At 42.2% G+C, this 16,252-nt stretch overlaps 3 protein-coding genes across 8 annotated transcripts in view; 2 read left to right on the top strand and 1 right to left on the bottom strand.

Annotated features, from left to right (window-relative positions):
- The first annotated feature begins 273 nt into the window (after positions 1–273).
- Positions 274–4,330, top strand: METTL23 (methyltransferase like 23). 3 transcript variants are annotated; one of them, XM_036753617.1, is made up of 5 exons: positions 274–682; positions 2,034–2,138; positions 3,162–3,399; positions 3,529–3,613; positions 3,904–4,330. In XM_036753617.1, exons 1-5 carry the CDS (start codon positions 563–565, stop codon positions 4,067–4,069), a joined length of 714 nt encoding a protein of 237 aa, XP_036609512.1. In that variant the 5' UTR covers positions 274–562; the 3' UTR covers positions 4,070–4,330. The 3 variants fall into 3 exon arrangements, with proteins under 3 accessions (XP_036609512.1, XP_036609514.1, XP_036609513.1); XM_036753619.1 differs by having other exon boundaries at positions 3,149–3,399; XM_036753618.1 differs by lacking the exon at positions 274–682 and adding an exon at positions 836–857.
- Positions 3,871–8,243, bottom strand: SRSF2 (serine and arginine rich splicing factor 2). 4 transcript variants are annotated; one of them, XR_005010131.1, is made up of 5 exons: positions 7,559–8,238; positions 6,742–7,052; positions 6,343–6,446; positions 5,633–5,727; positions 3,871–5,126 (listed from the first exon to the last, which is right to left on the bottom strand). XR_005010131.1 is itself a non-coding variant. In XM_036753620.1 (3 exons), the coding sequence occupies exons 1-2, from the start codon at positions 7,918–7,920 to the stop codon at positions 6,749–6,751; spliced, it is 666 nt and encodes a 221-aa protein (XP_036609515.1). In that variant the 5' UTR covers positions 7,921–8,243; the 3' UTR covers positions 3,871–5,727; positions 6,742–6,748. The 4 variants fall into 4 exon arrangements, 1 of the variants encoding a protein (XP_036609515.1); XR_005010130.1 differs by having other exon boundaries at positions 3,871–5,727; XR_005010129.1 differs by lacking the exon at positions 6,343–6,446 and having other exon boundaries at positions 7,559–8,237.
- Positions 8,244–8,279: 36 nt separating this feature from the next.
- Positions 8,280–16,252, top strand: part of MFSD11 (major facilitator superfamily domain containing 11) — a 33,697-nt gene continuing 25,724 nt past the window's right edge. Inside the window, exons 1-7 of the mRNA XM_036753616.1 lie at positions 8,280–9,169; positions 9,650–9,705; positions 11,711–11,818; positions 12,293–12,372; positions 12,492–12,588; positions 14,245–14,303; positions 14,864–15,008. Of these exons, the coding sequence (XP_036609511.1) occupies positions 9,074–9,169; positions 9,650–9,705; positions 11,711–11,818; positions 12,293–12,372; positions 12,492–12,588; positions 14,245–14,303; positions 14,864–15,008 (641 nt within the window). The 5' untranslated portion in view covers positions 8,280–9,073. The remainder of the gene's footprint in view (positions 9,170–9,649; positions 9,706–11,710; positions 11,819–12,292; positions 12,373–12,491; positions 12,589–14,244; positions 14,304–14,863; positions 15,009–16,252) is intronic.

The raw sequence follows: 16,252 nt of genomic DNA, 5'->3' as shown, positions 1-16,252 counted from the left end.
ACTTGCTCCTCCCCTATCCCCAGCCTCGGATTGGCCAAACGAGCCCCTCCGGCACCACCCACAAGTCCTAGGGAGCCTTCCATTGGCCTTGGCGCCTTCCAGGCACGCCCTCTGACCCCGGTTCCACCGCCATGTTGGGAAGGTCAAATTGAAAAAACAGGCTAAGGCCTGAAAGTGGCCTGCCATCGTCGCCCCTCACTCTTGCTTCCGGTTTTAGCAATCTATTTCCGCTCGACGTCTTTATGTTTCCGACTATCTTTAACCCTGTTCTCTAGTCTTGATCAGGTTTTGACCCTTTTTCCGCCCCACCGCTTGTTCTTTTTTGTCTTTTTAACGCATTCTGTCGCAAAGAGGGCTGAGACCCAAGCGGCTTTGGGACCAATCTAATGACCATTTTCTGGGGTGGGGAAGTAGCCGGCACGTGGGTGCCTTAGCCACGTGTTCCCTGGTTTCACCTTTAGGGTCCCATCTGGATTGCTCGCGTCTCTGCCCCACTTCTAGTACTATAAGATTAGCTGCGCGCGTTTAATGGAGTGTTAGCTCTACCCTAGGTGCCTCAGATATGGCTCAACAGGAGGCTACATCCCTGGAAGAACCTGTGGTCCGGGCCCAGCGGTTCCGGTTCTCTGAGGAGCCAGGACCCGGAGGGAAAAGGGCGGTTCTGGAGGTCCACATTCCCCAGGTGGGTAGGCGGGCAAGATAAAGGGCAGTACTTCCCCCACCTCGTGACATGACTTTATTTGGGCTGGTGGACAACTGGAGTCCAGCTGGACTGCTGTCCTGCATCAGGCTGACTCACAGATCCCTGGAGGAGCCTCCATTGGTGGGAGGCCTGTTGGCTGACAGAGTGCTTTTTGGTGAGGCAGTTAAGGGCCCTAGCAGCAAGTGCGTTTCTGTGCCCCTTGTGGTGCAGTGAAAGTAGCTTTGGAGTGGAAAGACTGAGTTTGAATCGCAGGCCTGCCGAATTCTAGCTCCCTGGGCAAGTCACTAAACCTCCATGAGCCTTGGTTTCCTCCTCATCCTATTTTCCCTCTGCATGTTTTTGCACTGGCTGACAAGTCCCATGTCTGAAACACTTTAAAACTCTTCCCCTGATTTTGTTCAGTTGTGTACAACGTTTTGTGATCCCATTTGGGGTTGTCTTGGCAGATCCTGGAATAGTTTCGCATTTCCTTTTCCAGCTCATTTTACAAATGGGGAAACTGAAGCAAACAGGGTTAAGTGACTTGCCTGAGGTCACATCCCTTCCCCAAATTATCTTGCCTGTACTTATGGTCCCATTCTAACCTCCATTTAAGTTCTTTGGGGGTATGGACTGTTTCATTTTTGTCTGTACGCCCAGCACCTGATGATTAATATTGAGTGATAAAAACGGAAATATTTACATACCTTATTTGGAGGTTTACAAAACACTTTACAACCATTTCATCTTATCCTCACAACCTTGAGAGGAAAGTGCCATTATTATCCCCAATTTTATGGTTGAAGAAACTGATGGAGCCTGAACTTAAAAAAAGATTCCATCCAGGGTCATCTATCCGCTGTATCACCTAGCTGCCTACTAGCAGTATCCAGTCTTGCAGGGTTGTGAAGGAAATACTTGTTCACAGTTAGCAACTCATTTTTCAAGGTAGTTTAAAGGAGTAGCCTGAAGCTCTGGGAGTTCAACCAACTTGCCAGTCACATAGCTAGTACCAATCAGGGGAAGGATTTTTATCAACACTAAGACAGGATGTCTAAGCAGAGGTGCAGTGGTAGTATATTGGGAAAAACATTGGATTGAACCTTGGTTCAATTCCTTCCTTTGCTGGTGACTCACCTGGCTAGTGTCTAAGGTCATATTTGAACTCTGGTCTTCCTGACTCCTGGTCCAGTTGAAGTCTAGATACTTCCCTCTATATTATATTGCTTGTAAATTGTAATTTTCCCCCCCAAATGACATGTGGAACATGTTGGGTCTGTCTTTACATGCACCCAGCAGTTGTTTCGCACCACCTGGACTTTAACCAACAAAAATCCTTTTGCCTTTTCAGGTTCTCCATTTCCAGTATGGCATGTATGTCTGGCCTTGTGCTGTGGTCTTGGCTCAATACATTTGGTATCACAGAAGTAATCTGACTGGCAAAAATGTATTAGAGGTAAAAGTTTATTAGGTTTTAAAATCTCTTTTCTTTCAGAGATTGGCTCAAGCCCGCCTATGTGAGGAATTTCCTAATTCCTCCAGATGCTAACACCTCCCTTAAAAATGTTCTTTTATACTTTAATAGCTCAGTAGAATGTAGGCTCCTTGAAGGCAGAATATTTTCATTTCTTTGTATTTACAGACCCAGGCAGTCACACACTAGATCATGATTTGCAAATCATGAGCTTGCCATTTGATCTTATTGAAGAGCAGGCTTCTATTAAAAGCGTTTTCTGTGTTAAGACGTTTCATTTCCTACACAGAATCTTAAAGGTTATTTCTGTGACAATACAGAAATCACCTTTAAGAATGTCAACAATCTCAACCTGATTCTGACATTTCTACTGAAAATGAATTTGCCACTCCCCATTGCAAGAAAGATGACTCTTCCAGGCTTTCTTGCCTCCATATTCCCTTCTGGCTTTATAAGGCACCCACCAAAAATTGGGGGCTATACTGCATCTTGTTATGAATTTGGGAATCAGAAGGAAATTTAAAGGAGACCCAACAATTGAAAGAACCTGATTGTCAGAGGCTCTCCAGTGTTAACCATAGATGACCTTGTTGCCTTGGTTATTTCCCAAGTACTTTGACACTTAAGCTCCTCCAAAAACAGCACCTTCTGAATTTCCCCAGGTAAGTCCACTATATGGGCCTCGAATTGCAGACTCGTCAAAATCTTGGCCATAGGCAGGTCTACTCTTGTCCAATGAGATAGACTGCAAAATTAGTGATATTTATCCATTCTTCCAGATTAGGCAGTACACTTTCTCAAGAAGTTATCAGATTGCACTAACTTCCTAAGGATACTTTTAACTCACCTTTTTTATCACAAGTTAAGTGCTTTTCATCACTTTTGCCCCATTACGTTTACATGCCTAATTCACAAGTTTAGTGCTTTTCATCACTTTTGCCCCATATGTATACATGCCTAATTCTTCACAGGTAACTTTCTAAATACTTCAGTTTGCTGTTTCAGATTGGAGCAGGGGTGAGTCTCCCTGGCATAGTAGCAGCAAAATGTGGTGCGGAAGTAATATTGTCTGACAGCTCAGAGCTACCTCATTGTCTAGAAAACTGTCAGCAAAGCTGCAAGATGAATGACCTACCCGATATACATGTTACTGGGCTCACCTGGGGTCAGATCTCTCCAGAACTGTTAGCTCTACCTGCCTTGGATATCATTCTGGCCTCTGATGTATTTTTTGAACCAGAAGGTAAGCTTAATTTAGTGATTTTAGATATTTACTTCAAAGCTTCCTTTAAAGTATTCAAGTATTAATAAACTTAAATCCATGTTTCGTAGCAGAAAAAGCAAACTTTTATTCACTAAATTGTTCCTACAGACTTTGAAGATATTTTAACTACAGTGTACTACCTAGTACAAAGGAACCCTCATGTTCAGTTGTGGACTACTTACCAAGTTCGAAGGTAACCTAGAAAACATCATGCACCATTATCTATAATTTATTCCTGTCCTGTGCATTCTGGCTGCTTTAAGAGTTTAAGGGTAAAAAGAGTTGTTCATTAAGCACACCACAGCAGCTTTGCATCTAGGTATCACTGTGCAAACTAGGCAATATTCTAAATATAGTAACTTAGAAAAGCACTCCTAAATTTTATCAACAAATTAAAAGGTAGCCTTGGCATAGTTAAGGAAAAATTAATGATTGAAGTGGGGAGCCAACTGCATTGTTAAGAAAAACCTTTATTTTCTTTAGTGCTGAGTGTTCACTTGAAGCTTTGCTCTACAAGTGGGAGCTGCAATGTATCCACATTCCTCTGGAGTCTTTTGGTGCCGACAAAGAACATCTAGCAGAATCTGCCCTTCCAGGAAGACATACTGTTGAAATGATGATCATTTCTTTGGCAAAGAATGTCCTCTGAAGTGTTCCTATGTCTCCAGCAATTAAGTCCTATATGCTTCTTTTGAACAACATCACAATTCTGTTTAGTGTGCTTGCTGCATAATAAAGCCACCAACAAGCCCACCCTTCTCAGTAGGAACCAGGAATAAAAATTTGCAGAGTATTATGTAAAAAAAAAAAGAAAGAAAGAAAAAAAGAAAAAGAAAAAACCCTAAGTTGCTAACCATTTTGATGTTTATTCACTTGGCTCGGATAAAATAAAGCTTTAGTGTAAACCAAAGCATGCAACCACCATAATAAATTTTACCTAAGAATTATGACTTAGCTCTTTAGTCCCAAGAGGTTAAGTACTTGGTGACTTTCACCTTTGTTAACAGGTGAAAACTATAAATGGCCAATGCAGGAGCTGTCAGATAAGACTACTTTGGTACCTTGGTTTTAGTAACGAATTGGGTACGTGCCAATTTGGCAGCAGTACCCAATTTTAACTCAATGGGGAGAAAAAGGCTCAGTTCAAAAAAAAAATAAAAAATTAATTTTACTTGAGTACAGTCAATAATGACATTCACAGGTTAGTTGCATAGGTCTTTCAAACTAAAAAAAAAAAAAATTAAGACCAAGACATTGAGTTTAGAGAAAAGCTAACATCAAGAAAAATGTTTTAATTGTAAACTACAGAAACAGTGGTTATAATACAGAATATCATAAGCAAAAGATACACCATGTTATCAGTACTTACAAAGGAATGCTTTCCTTAACGTTACATTTTTCATATGCCAAGTTCATACATGAAGATGATCTGATTTACCATTTTTTTGGGGGGGAAAAAAAATAAGGTGTGTTTATCATCAGCTAGATGTGCTCACTGTATGCTCCGTAATTTATATGCAAGGCCCGGGTGACTGGAAGTGCAGTTGTCAGGCATTTTAATAAACTGGACAGCCATTTGTTTCTGCACGACAAGGCATCTTTACACAGGAGCAATCAGGAGAAAACAGGAAACAGCCAAGCACTCTGCACTGCAACACGCCACCTTAACAGCTAACCAGCATTACTCAACTGCTACACAACTGCGCCTAGTGCACAAAAATACATAAGAGAAGAGATTAGAATTGTGTTTGGTAAAAGAATCCTTTCAAAAATTAAGTCTTGTCACCTGAAAAGTCATACAAATTTGGGTTCAGATACTACTTAGTATCTGAAAGTAGTTAGTATTTTACAAACAAATTTACACCAAGGTTTTGTAGATTTTTTTTTAAAGGAATGAAGGCAATGTTGAGTTAACTTCTCTTGATAGCATTAGGCTATTCAGCATGTAATGGCTGCATGTTTCCTCAAAACTCAGGAGGCCACAAATCAGGTTAAAGGAGTCTGTTTAATTTCAAACAAAAATCAGCACTATATAAACAAAAATGAAAATTTACCTCAAATATCCAAAGCCAATAATGAAATCTGTAGTCGTTCACTTCACTAAATTACAAGAAATTTGAATAACAGCAACAAAATGGCACATAAAATGAAGTTTGCCATCTGAGGCAGCTTAAAACAAGTTAAAAAGTTAGACAAAATGTTACAAAATAACCTTTTCAATAGCCAGTTGCTTGTTCCAGGGACTCTTCAATGGACTGAATGTGGTCTTTCCCCCCAAGTCATCCATTATGTTGCTTTCTGTCGTATCTAGGTTTGAAAAGAAAGAAATTCAGCCAACTTTCCATACAAAGACCACCTACCATGTGGTTAACTTCAGGCCAAGTTCCCGGTTATGCTTGAGATGGCCTTACTAAAATTTAGTGAAATTTTAGAAAGTTATAATGCTCTACACCCACCCACATAGCCCAAGGCTTAATTTGAGGTTTTTTTTTTTTACAAAAAGCTACAGTAGCACAAATTTAAAGAAAGTCTGGCTTAAACTTCCTTGACCATGAACCAAAAATGAAAAGATGAAAAAGGCTATATTCAAACCATCTTTACCTTGAACCCAGTATGTTTAATATCAATTAACTATGTTATTTTGCATATGTGGGAGAAATAACCTTCAAAGTCACTTAAGAATTAACACTTAGCTTAAAATCTGAGCTACTCAGGCCCCTTTACTTTTAAAAACAGGACCAAACAATTTGAGGAGTTAAAGACACACTATCCTTTCCCACCCTGTGTTCAATTTTATTCCCCCCCCAATTTTGGTGTTTTAAGAAATATTTGCCAAATTCATCAAATTCCCAGCCAGTACAGCAACTGATGAACTCAACGTTCTTTTAAAGGATAGTGCATCTTTAACATTTAAAGACAAACCTGCTCCAACACACGCCCACAGAAACTGGTCCCTGGAGGATCAGCCAAATCAGTTAAAATCTGCAATACTGGCCAATATTCTTTTAGCAAACAGGAGACCGCAGCTTTAAAGGGGAAAATGCAGATGTTGGATAAAAACAGCAAGAAATAATCACTTTTCATTAATAGGTCTCTTAACAGTTTAACCAAATAGCCATTAATATCTAAATAAACATACTTTTTCTGCAGACCCCTGGCTTTGATATTACTCCCATAGCTGAGTTAGAACTCCTAACAGAAGGAGTTTATTTTAGGTCAGTTGGCTTAAGAACTACTTCAAACCCCACTTAAGTAAGAGCTATTGTGTAAATCTGTGTCTCCCGGTTTAGGAGATAAACCTTGGATCCTCATAGACATTACCATGATCCTAAGATGAAACAGCTCCTTCCTCTTCAGGAGACTTGGGGGGGCTCTTGGATCGAGATCTAGATTTTGATTCCCTCTTCGATACAGGTGGAGGACTTCTGGATCTGGATCTGGACCTGGACCTGGACCGAGATCTGGAGACCGACGAGGACTTGGATTTGGATCTACGGGCCGACCTGGACTTAGAGGTAGATCGAGATCTGGATCGAGTGCGAGAACGAGACTTGGATCGGCTGTAACGAGATCGGCTTCGGGATCTGGAGCGACTCCGGCTTCGAGAGCGGCTGCGGCGACGCCGCCTCGGGCTAGAGGCAGAAACAGGCATAACAGGCAGGGTTAGAAAATAGCAAGTTCGGCCCCGCCCGCGTGCTGCCGCCCAGGCCGCCATTATCTCACCCCACCAAGAGCCGCCATTTCCCCAATCTAAAGGGGGAGGGGGAAGCCTTCTCTCGGGGTCGCTCTTCCCCGCTTCACAGACCAGCTCGCAATACACCTTGGAACCCTAGCGGTCCAGAATCTTGCCCCAAGACACTGGGAACAAAAGGCTCCACGGTGGGGGAGGGGGAAATGGTGACCACGTGCCCCCCGCCATTTGGGCCACCACGTGGCCCCTCGGGCCCAAGGGGGCACCTTCAATCTCCTTACCCTCCCTGCCACCCGACTGAAGTGGAAAAAACAGGGCGTAAAATCAGCCCTTGTCTGGACTTTAAAACCAAATCCGCTTCGCCACCCCGCCCCCAACGACCTCTCTTCTCTTACCCTCCCCGCCACCCCAGATCCCCGAAAACAGTTACCGCCCCCCGCTTTTTACCTGCGGCTCCGGCGTCCGTAGCCGCCTCCCCCGTACCTGCGGGGCGGCGGTCCCCGGCGGCTGTGATGGGAGTCCGGCGGGCGGCCATAGCGGGCCATTTGCACCCGCAACTCCCGACCGTCAAGCACGGCGCCGTCCATGGCGTCCATAGCGTCTTCGGCGTCGCGCTTGTCGTGGAAGCGCACGAAGGCGAAGCCACGGGACTCCTTGGTGTAGCGATCGCGGGGGATGTAGACATCGCCCACCCGGCCGTACTTCTCAAAGACTCGTCGCAGAGTGTCGGGCGAGGTGCGGTATGTCAGGTTGTCCACCTTCAGGGAGGTCATCCCCTCCACGTCTGGGGGAGGGCGCCCGTAACTCATGGCCGGCAAGGGCTCGGCCCGAAGGCTGCGCGCCGAAAAATCAACGCCCTGGGAGGGCCCGCGCGCGCTCGGCTAGAGGCGGCAGCAGCGACCCCGACGGTTCGCCGCAACTAGCAGGCTCCGCCGACCCTTTCTCTTCAGAGGGGCCCGCGGCTCGGTCGCTGGAAGGGGATTTTGAAGAACTCGGTCCGGTTTCACGACTCTGGAGACGGCCGCACGACCTTCCTCCTCCTCCCTCACCTGAAAAGTAACTGAACGGGGCGCTACAACCCAGCGCCCGTTTATCACCCTCCTCACAAAATGGCGGCAGCGCTACCCGGAAATGAATACTCTTGAGTCATTAGCTCCGCCCCTCGGCCAATCTGTGTAGCCCAATCTCCTCTCGGCCACCCTTCTATTCCCCGCCCCCACTAGGGCCTAGACGTAGGAGCGAAGGCCCCGCCTGCAGAGGGCGTCGTTCGCTGACCGGGTGAGCTTGGCGGGAAGGGGACCTCCAGAGCCCGCCACACGCTTTTCCCGCCGTCCACGGGACGCCGGAGGCCCCTTCCCCAGGAGGAGGGCGGGGGTGGGGAGGGGGAAGGGTGGCGGTGGCTCTTGGCTCCGCCCTGCCCGGCCCCGCCCCGCACCACACCCCAGTGTAGGAGCTCCACGCTCACCCTGGCGGAGGCCCCAACCCTTCCGATTGTCCTATGGGCCCGCTGCCCCACTAGACTCCCCACTTCAGCTCCTTCTCTCTGGGGCCCTCTCCAGCTCCACGCCCCCGCACGTCCACAGCCGAGGGGTGGGTGTGCCCGCCCCGGCCTAGCCCATTCGCCTCGGGACTGCATTTCCCAGCGGCCCCAGCGCGCCCCGACCCGAGCCCCGTCAGCTGACAGAATCGCCTGACTCGCGAGGCACTCCCCGGCTCGGGGCTGGGGCTCCGGCTCACGCCCGCTGCCCGCCAGAGTCCTGAGGGGAATGAGTGTTCTGTCTGCACGTGCCGAAGGAATCTTCGCCCCCAGCCTCGGAAGGGGTCCAGCTTCGCTGCCTCCGCCCCTCTCGCGACCGACTCCCAGTCCAGGCGTCCACCCCCGTTTAGTCTCTGTCACTCCCGATCGTTTGTCTCTCCAGGGATCTCGAGTGGGGTCGGTGCTGCAGCGAGAGCCGAGGCAAAATGTCCCCAGAATCCAAAAAGCTGTTCAACATCGTAATTCTAGGCGTTGCCTTTATGTTTATGTTCACTGCCTTTCAAACTTGTGGAAATGTGGCGGTGAGTGGTGCTCTCTTTTCATCTCCAGATCTACCTGCTCGTTGCGAGTCCAGTCAGCGTTGATGCCCAGGAATTATAGGGACGACTCAAAATGACGTCCTCCATGCCCTCACTCTGCCCCTACCCACCTCCCTTCTCTCCCTCCTCTCTTCTCTCGGTTATAGGCTTGATTTTGTGTGTGTCAGGCTTACCCCTCCTTAAATGTGGGTGCTTAATCATTGCCGCCCCTCGTCCTTCTTTTGGTTTGGGGCTCGAGGACGTAGCTGAGTTTGCCTTGGTGGTTTTACCTTTTAAACCTAGCGTGTGCTAAGTTCTTGGAAGGACGAGGAAATGAAACCCCCCACCCATAGTTTTAGTCCGTTTGTGTTGACCGCGGCCCCCCCCAGTGATACACACTCCGCTTCATTTAGGGTTGGGAATTCTCCAGTGCTGTTAGTAGAGGGAACTGGCATTTAGTAATTCCTTTTATTTTTCACACAGCAAACTGTTATCAGAAGCCTAAACAGCACAGACTTTCATGGCAGCGGATATACCAGGTATAGTACGCTAGTTGTGTTTGTTTAATTGAACTGTGGCCGCATCACATCAAACGATGTTTGGAGCGCTGGACCTTAGAATCAGGAGTTCTTGGTTTGCAATCCTAACCCAGCCCCTTGGTTGTATGACCACCGGCAGGTTATTTAACTTCTCCGAGTTTCCGTGTGTAAGAGCCCTTGCATTGTGTACCTCACTTCATGGGGTGATTGTGATGAAAGTCTAAACCTCAAAGTGCTTCATGGATTAGTTCGCAAAGGTGCATCTCTACCTGTGCCTTTCCATTTTAAAATCTGATTAACATCGTAGATCGTAGCCTCGGTTGGGCTTATTTTTTTCATAGCTGTGAGTGTCATTTAAATAAACCAGGTAGAACTTAGTACCCAGCCCTGAATGGGAGGGAGTTTACTCTGTACCTTAAGTACTTCTCTACTTTTCCTCATTTTTGTATGATAGTGACAGCCGTCTGGGAAGAGCAGATAGAGCATTGACCCGGGACTCGTGGAGTGCTGGGCTAAGATCTTTTGTCTGCGGTAGGGGTTGTGTGATCCTGGGAAAGTTGCTTCTCTTCGTAACGCCCCTAGGACCTTCGTAAGACTGGATCGATCTGCCCCAGTAAAGGGAGCTAGGTTCCTCATAAAGAGTTTCCTGTTGCCAATGAAATCATAAGCCGAGAACAAAGGAAAAAGTAATGTTTCCTATTGCCTTTCATCAAAAGAAGCTTCCAAGTGTTCTGATAAATATCTGTTGGGAAAATGTTTCAGCCGAAAGATCATTTCTTTAGAGCTAGAAGGGAACCAATTAGACTTCTACCCCCTCTTGTGTTATAATTAAGGAAACTGAGACCCAGAGTTCTTCGGCCAAAGTCCTTTTTTACAGATGGATAAACTTGAGGCTCATAGACTTGCTCAGGTCGAAGTAAGTCATATTTGAACAAAGAAATACAATTAACTTTTTTTTCCTGGAAGAAAGAACAAAAGCAGCATAGTCTCCCTACTGTTTGTGTGTGTGCTCCAGTGCACACCCAACAATTCAGTTTCTTTCGGTTTTTATATTCTGTCATTTGCTTCTCCTAGGTTTGACCTTTAAGTTAAGTAATGAGAAGCAGCATTGCCTGGTGTCTGCAGACCCAGGCCTCTAAGCTAGGATCATCTGGGTTCAAGTCTTGCCTCTGAAGCATGCTGGTTGTGTGACTCTGGGCAAGTCACTCTGTGGCAAGACTGTTTAATTGCAGAAAAGGTTGCAACCTGTGTTGGTAGGAGTTCCATCACCTGGAGATTCTCTATAACCAAAGAAATCACAGGTCTAGTCCCTATGCTATGTTATATTAAGTAATAAGTATGTAATTAAAGTGATTAACAAAATAATGTATATATAGTGCTTTATCCCAGTTAATTCTGAAATTCTAACTTGATTAACATTATTTTGTGATAACATTTATCAATTTTAAAACTAAGGGATAACTTATTTTGTCTTTGTAAACTAAGTGTGAATCCTAAAACTGAGCTTTTTAACTTAGCACAAATCACATTCTAGTCAACATTCTTGGTAACCAAAGCAAGTTATTCATTAGTAAGTCCTAAAATCTTGTTTAACTAGTATCACTGGTATGCAAATTGCAGTTGTGGCAAGTGAAAATTCACTTTCAAGTAATTGGGGTTAATATCCATGTTTTATGGTAAAAGATTTTAGATCAAATTATTAGGAAGGAATTTTAGTCAGTATGGTAATAAGGTAAGTAACGTGATTTGCCAAATATTCTAGATTTAGATAGTAATACATTTTTGACTAAATATTTTGTATACATTCTAGTGAACTCCAGTATAGATTAATACAGGCTGGTAGTCTTGTTTTTATAAGGATCTTTTAATGATAATAGCATATGTTTTTATTGACAGAAAAATCTACAATATATCCAAATTGATTTTTTTAGAAAATCATTTGAAGCTTTTTAGATGGCATTTCACATTGTTTTTCCTGTTCTGTTTTTTCTTGCTTTTCATATAGCATGGCAATTATTTATGGAGTGTTCTCTGCTTCAAACTTGATTACGCCTTCTGTTGTAGCCATAGTGGGACCTCAACTATCTATGTTTGCTAGTGGTTTGTTTTATAGGTAAGTAGCATTGTGGTACATCATTTATTTCATCAGAATGCCATCAGCATTTTATAAGAACTCAGTAAAAGTTCACATGTTTTCTAATCCGGCTTGATGTGAACCTAACATCATTCCTTCTAATTCTAGAGAATATTTCATCAGTTTGGCTATTTTGTACTTTTTGATACATTCTAGATGTTAATGTAATTAAGACTTCAGGAAATCTTATCCTTTTTCTCAGGAATCCTGTAGTGTTTGTTAATTTTTAATTTAAAAAATTACTTTGCATAAGAATACTTGAGAGTAGTGAACTTTCAGTGAGCAAACCAGGCCAGTGATTTTGAGTTAGATGAAAATTTGGAGGAGAAAATTTAGAGACATCTTGGAACTTAAATTTTAGAGGAAGGATTCACTCATGTTGATTCTTGGAAGGCATTATTGGCATATTTTGTATATTATTTGAAGATAATAAATTGACCTGTTATATTTTAGCATATACATTGCCGTTTTTATCCAGCCTTTCACATGGTCCTTCTACACAGCATCTGTTTTCATTGGGATTGCAGCTGCTGGTAAGCATGGCTTTATCTTCCTGTTCTTCATTTTTCTGGAACTTATCAATGGGTATCACTTGTTTGTAAAATTAAGTGACTTAATCTCTTTTTCTGATTAACTTTGGTTTGCCTTTTAGTGCTTTGGACAGCACAAGGAAATTGCCTTACAGTAAATTCAGATGAAAATACTATTGGAAGAAACAGTGGAATTTTCTGGGCACTCTTGCAGTCCAGGTAGAATTCCTATATGAAATATTTTTTCTTTGATTATTCAACTCAGCAAACTCATTCCTTTGTTATTTAGTGCTTACTCTTCAGACCTTCCACATCAATTGACATTATTAAGTTTCCAGACATGTGTAACATTATGCTCAAGATTGTAGAACAGGGGTGGGGAACCTGTACCCTTTGAGGCTACTAGGGCCCTCTAGGTCCTCAAGTGTGGCCCTTGGACTGAATCCATACTTCACAGAACAAATCCCCTTAACATGCAACCTGTATCTCCAGGATTCACAGGTGCAATCACAAAGAAGAAAATTACAAACATATAAAAGCATAAGATAAATTATATTAACCAAATAAAAAAGCATCACATGGTCATGCTGTTGTTATCTTTTAAGATTATCTTGGTATTGCTTTCATGGACCTTTTCCTTTGTTTTGGTAATTCATATGACTGTAAATACATATGTTTATGTTGAGTCACCTCCTAGGTGCCAGGTACTATACTAAGCCCTGTGGATACGAAGAAAAGCAAAGAGTGTCCTCAAGTAGCTTAGTCTAATGGCAGAAGACCACATGTAAACAACTATGTACAAACAAGATATGCACAGGATAAATTGGGGATAGACTCAGAGGGAAGGCTTTAAGATTAAGGAGGACCAGGAAAGGCTTCTTGCAAAAGGTAGGATTTTGTTTGAAACTTGAAGTATGCCAGGGAAACCAAAAGGTAGAGATGAGAAAGGAGAGAATTCTAGGCATGGGAGAAAGCCATTTAAAATGCCAAGAGTCTGGAGATGGAATAAGAAACAGCCACGGGGTAGTATCACTGGATTAAAGAACGTGTAGTGGGAAGTAAAGTATAAAAAGACTGGAATGGCAGGAAGGGGTCAGGTTATGAAGGCTTTAAAAACCAAATAGGAAACATCAGGGAACTACTGGAGTTTATTGAATAGGGAGCTCTCAAGATCAGGCTTATGCTTTCATAACCGAGTAGAAGATAGACTGAAGTGGGGAGATGAAGAGGGTGCCCAAAAAGAAGGAAGGCTGTTGCAATAGTCTAGTAGTGGTATGATGAGAGCCTGGACCAGGAAGGTGGAAATGTTATAGCAGAGAATGGAGGATAGGACTTGGCAGCAGGTAGGGTGAGAGAGAATTTTGAGTCCAGGATGACATGTAGATTTGAAGTGTGGGTGACTGGGAAGATGGTGGTTCTATCATGAATGTAGAATGAATCCCTAATTTCCCAGGTCAGAATGCCAAAAGAAATACATGTTTAAAATAATAGAAGAATAGTTTCTTCATAGATTCTTGTAATTCAGGAACTTAACTTGTTTCCAAGTCATCTTGTTACAGAGTTTTAGTAAATCACATGATTCAGAATGAGTTTACTTTTCTTTGAAAGCTGCTGTGAATTGGGTCACTAGCACATGACAGGAGATTTTGTTCCATATGTAGGGACAGCACATTATTTCAGATCTCAGTTGTGAATTAAAGTTTTGTAAGCATGGAATGGAGGAGGGAATCACCATTTTCTTAATTATTACTCTAGAGCAAGTAGAAAGACTTGGGGGAAAATAGTATACTTTTTTGGTCTAAAAATACCTGATTCACTTTTAAAAATTTCTTAAGTAGTCTTTTAATTTATCCCCTCACCTTTTTTTCCTCCCAGCTTGTTTTTTGGAAATCTTTACATTTATCTTGCTTGGCAAGGAAAAACTCAAATATCAGGTTTGTATTATCTACTTTGCTTTTAATATATTGTTTAGGCCCCAGTGATATCTGTCATTTGTTACTTTGGGCATTGCTATAATAAAACTTGGGCTTCTAGATTCTCACTTTCTTATTCTGAGATTTTTAGCAACCTTAAATCAGCAGCTTATTTTGATTGTCCTATAGAGTGAATTGCCATGATTCAAATAGTACTAAAGACTTTAAAGTCATCTGTGAAGTTTTGTTATGGGTTGAGGGGTATGCAAGAAATACCTGATACTAAATCAGGAGAAAATCTTCGTACTTTGTTTCTTTTAACTATTTTTACATTGCTCTGTAATGACAAAATATGATTTTCTTTTTGTATGCCCATTCCTTTGGCATGTTACCATATCTGAAACATCTAAAGGCAAGAGTGGAATTGACATTTTACCTCTTATCCAAAGTTCATCAGATTTTATTGATGCATTTAGCAAGTGTTTTGATAATCCAATGTCTTAGCTATTGTTAGCCTCTGTGGAAAAAATACATATTTAAGATTAACACTGTAATTAACACTGGCTACCTTTTTTCTTCAGAGAATGACCGAAGAACTGTTTTTATTGCTCTGACGGTGATTAGCCTTGTGGGGACAGTTCTTTTCTTTCTCATTAGGAAACCAGACCCTGATAATGTATTGGGAGATGATGAATCCTCTGATAATGAGAGTCTGGAAGTCAACATGTAAGAACCTTGGAAATTAACCTTTTTTTTTTTTTTCAAAGTCTGTATACGTGTGGTGCAGGATCACCAACCTCTTAATCCCTGGCTATCATCTCAAAAACTAGACAGTCCCAATAATTGCAGGAAAAATAAAAAGAAATTAAGAAAAAAGGAAGAAGAGTAGACTGGAAATAGAAGAGGAGGCATTACATAAAAGACTTACATTCTGATTTTGTCTTCGCCACTTGGGCAAGTTGCTTTAACCTTTTTTGGGTGTCAGTTTCCTAACCTTTATAGTAAATGGTCTAGTAATTGCCTTAAGCACACTCACTGAGGTATACCTGAGGGATAATGCTTCATTTCCTTCAAATTGGATGGATTTACTTCATTTATCAAGTGCCTGCCACATGCAAGGCGCTGTGCTAGGTTGTAGATTATATTGTACAGGCTTAAATTTTTCTAGAAAAATTTCAAATGAACTTTGAATGTTATTTTATGTTGTTTATTGAAAATAATGAAGTTTAAACTAATACTTTGCAAACTATTTCTTCTCCAGAGCATATTATAAATCAATAAGGAGATATGTCCAAAATCACCTTATTTACTTACTTTTGTTCAGCTTTTTTTCCTGGTTTTATTAAAGACTAGCAAGTTTGGATAAAATTTTGCCCTTTGTTTTGAATGCTTTTATTTATGGTTTATATTTTGTATTTTAAGAATAGTTTCTAGATTTAAAAAGTCTAGATTGGGAGAAACAGCATCAAAAATTATTTGGACAATTATATTTTTATTTTTTGTGAAATAATAAAACTGAGAAGTGTGTCAGATAACTCCGCTACTAAAAGACTTAAAAAAATTTTTTTTTGTCTTTACCATTCAGGCAGCTCATTTTAAGCTGAGAGAGTTGCCTGAAACATTTAATTTTTCTTTAGTTCTGAGTTGGTTAGTGATTGAAAAAGTACATGAAGAGTTTATGTAAAATAGAAAAAGGTATAAATTTGTTTCAAATATCTGTTTTAGTATTCTGAGTGTTCCCTTAGCATAAACCAGTAAAAAAACAAGTAGGGAGAAAGATAGGCTATCATAACTGTAGTAAGTACTGTCTTTTGTCAGATCTTTGATGGCATATCATACAGCAGAAAAGGCATTGAACATGAATTCCAGTCTTGGCTCTGCCACTAACTAATCATAATTCATATTTTATATCATTTTACAGTTTGCAAAGCACTTTTGTCACAACCCTTTGAGGCATAGTTATACGTAGT

This window comes from Trichosurus vulpecula, chromosome 4 (assembly GCF_011100635.1).
Source record: "Trichosurus vulpecula isolate mTriVul1 chromosome 4, mTriVul1.pri, whole genome shotgun sequence".
In the NCBI taxonomy this organism is placed as follows: Eukaryota; Metazoa; Chordata; class Mammalia; order Diprotodontia; family Phalangeridae; genus Trichosurus; species Trichosurus vulpecula.
The sequence above is the reverse complement of the archived record's forward strand: the minus strand, read 5'-3'. Positions and strand labels throughout refer to the sequence as shown.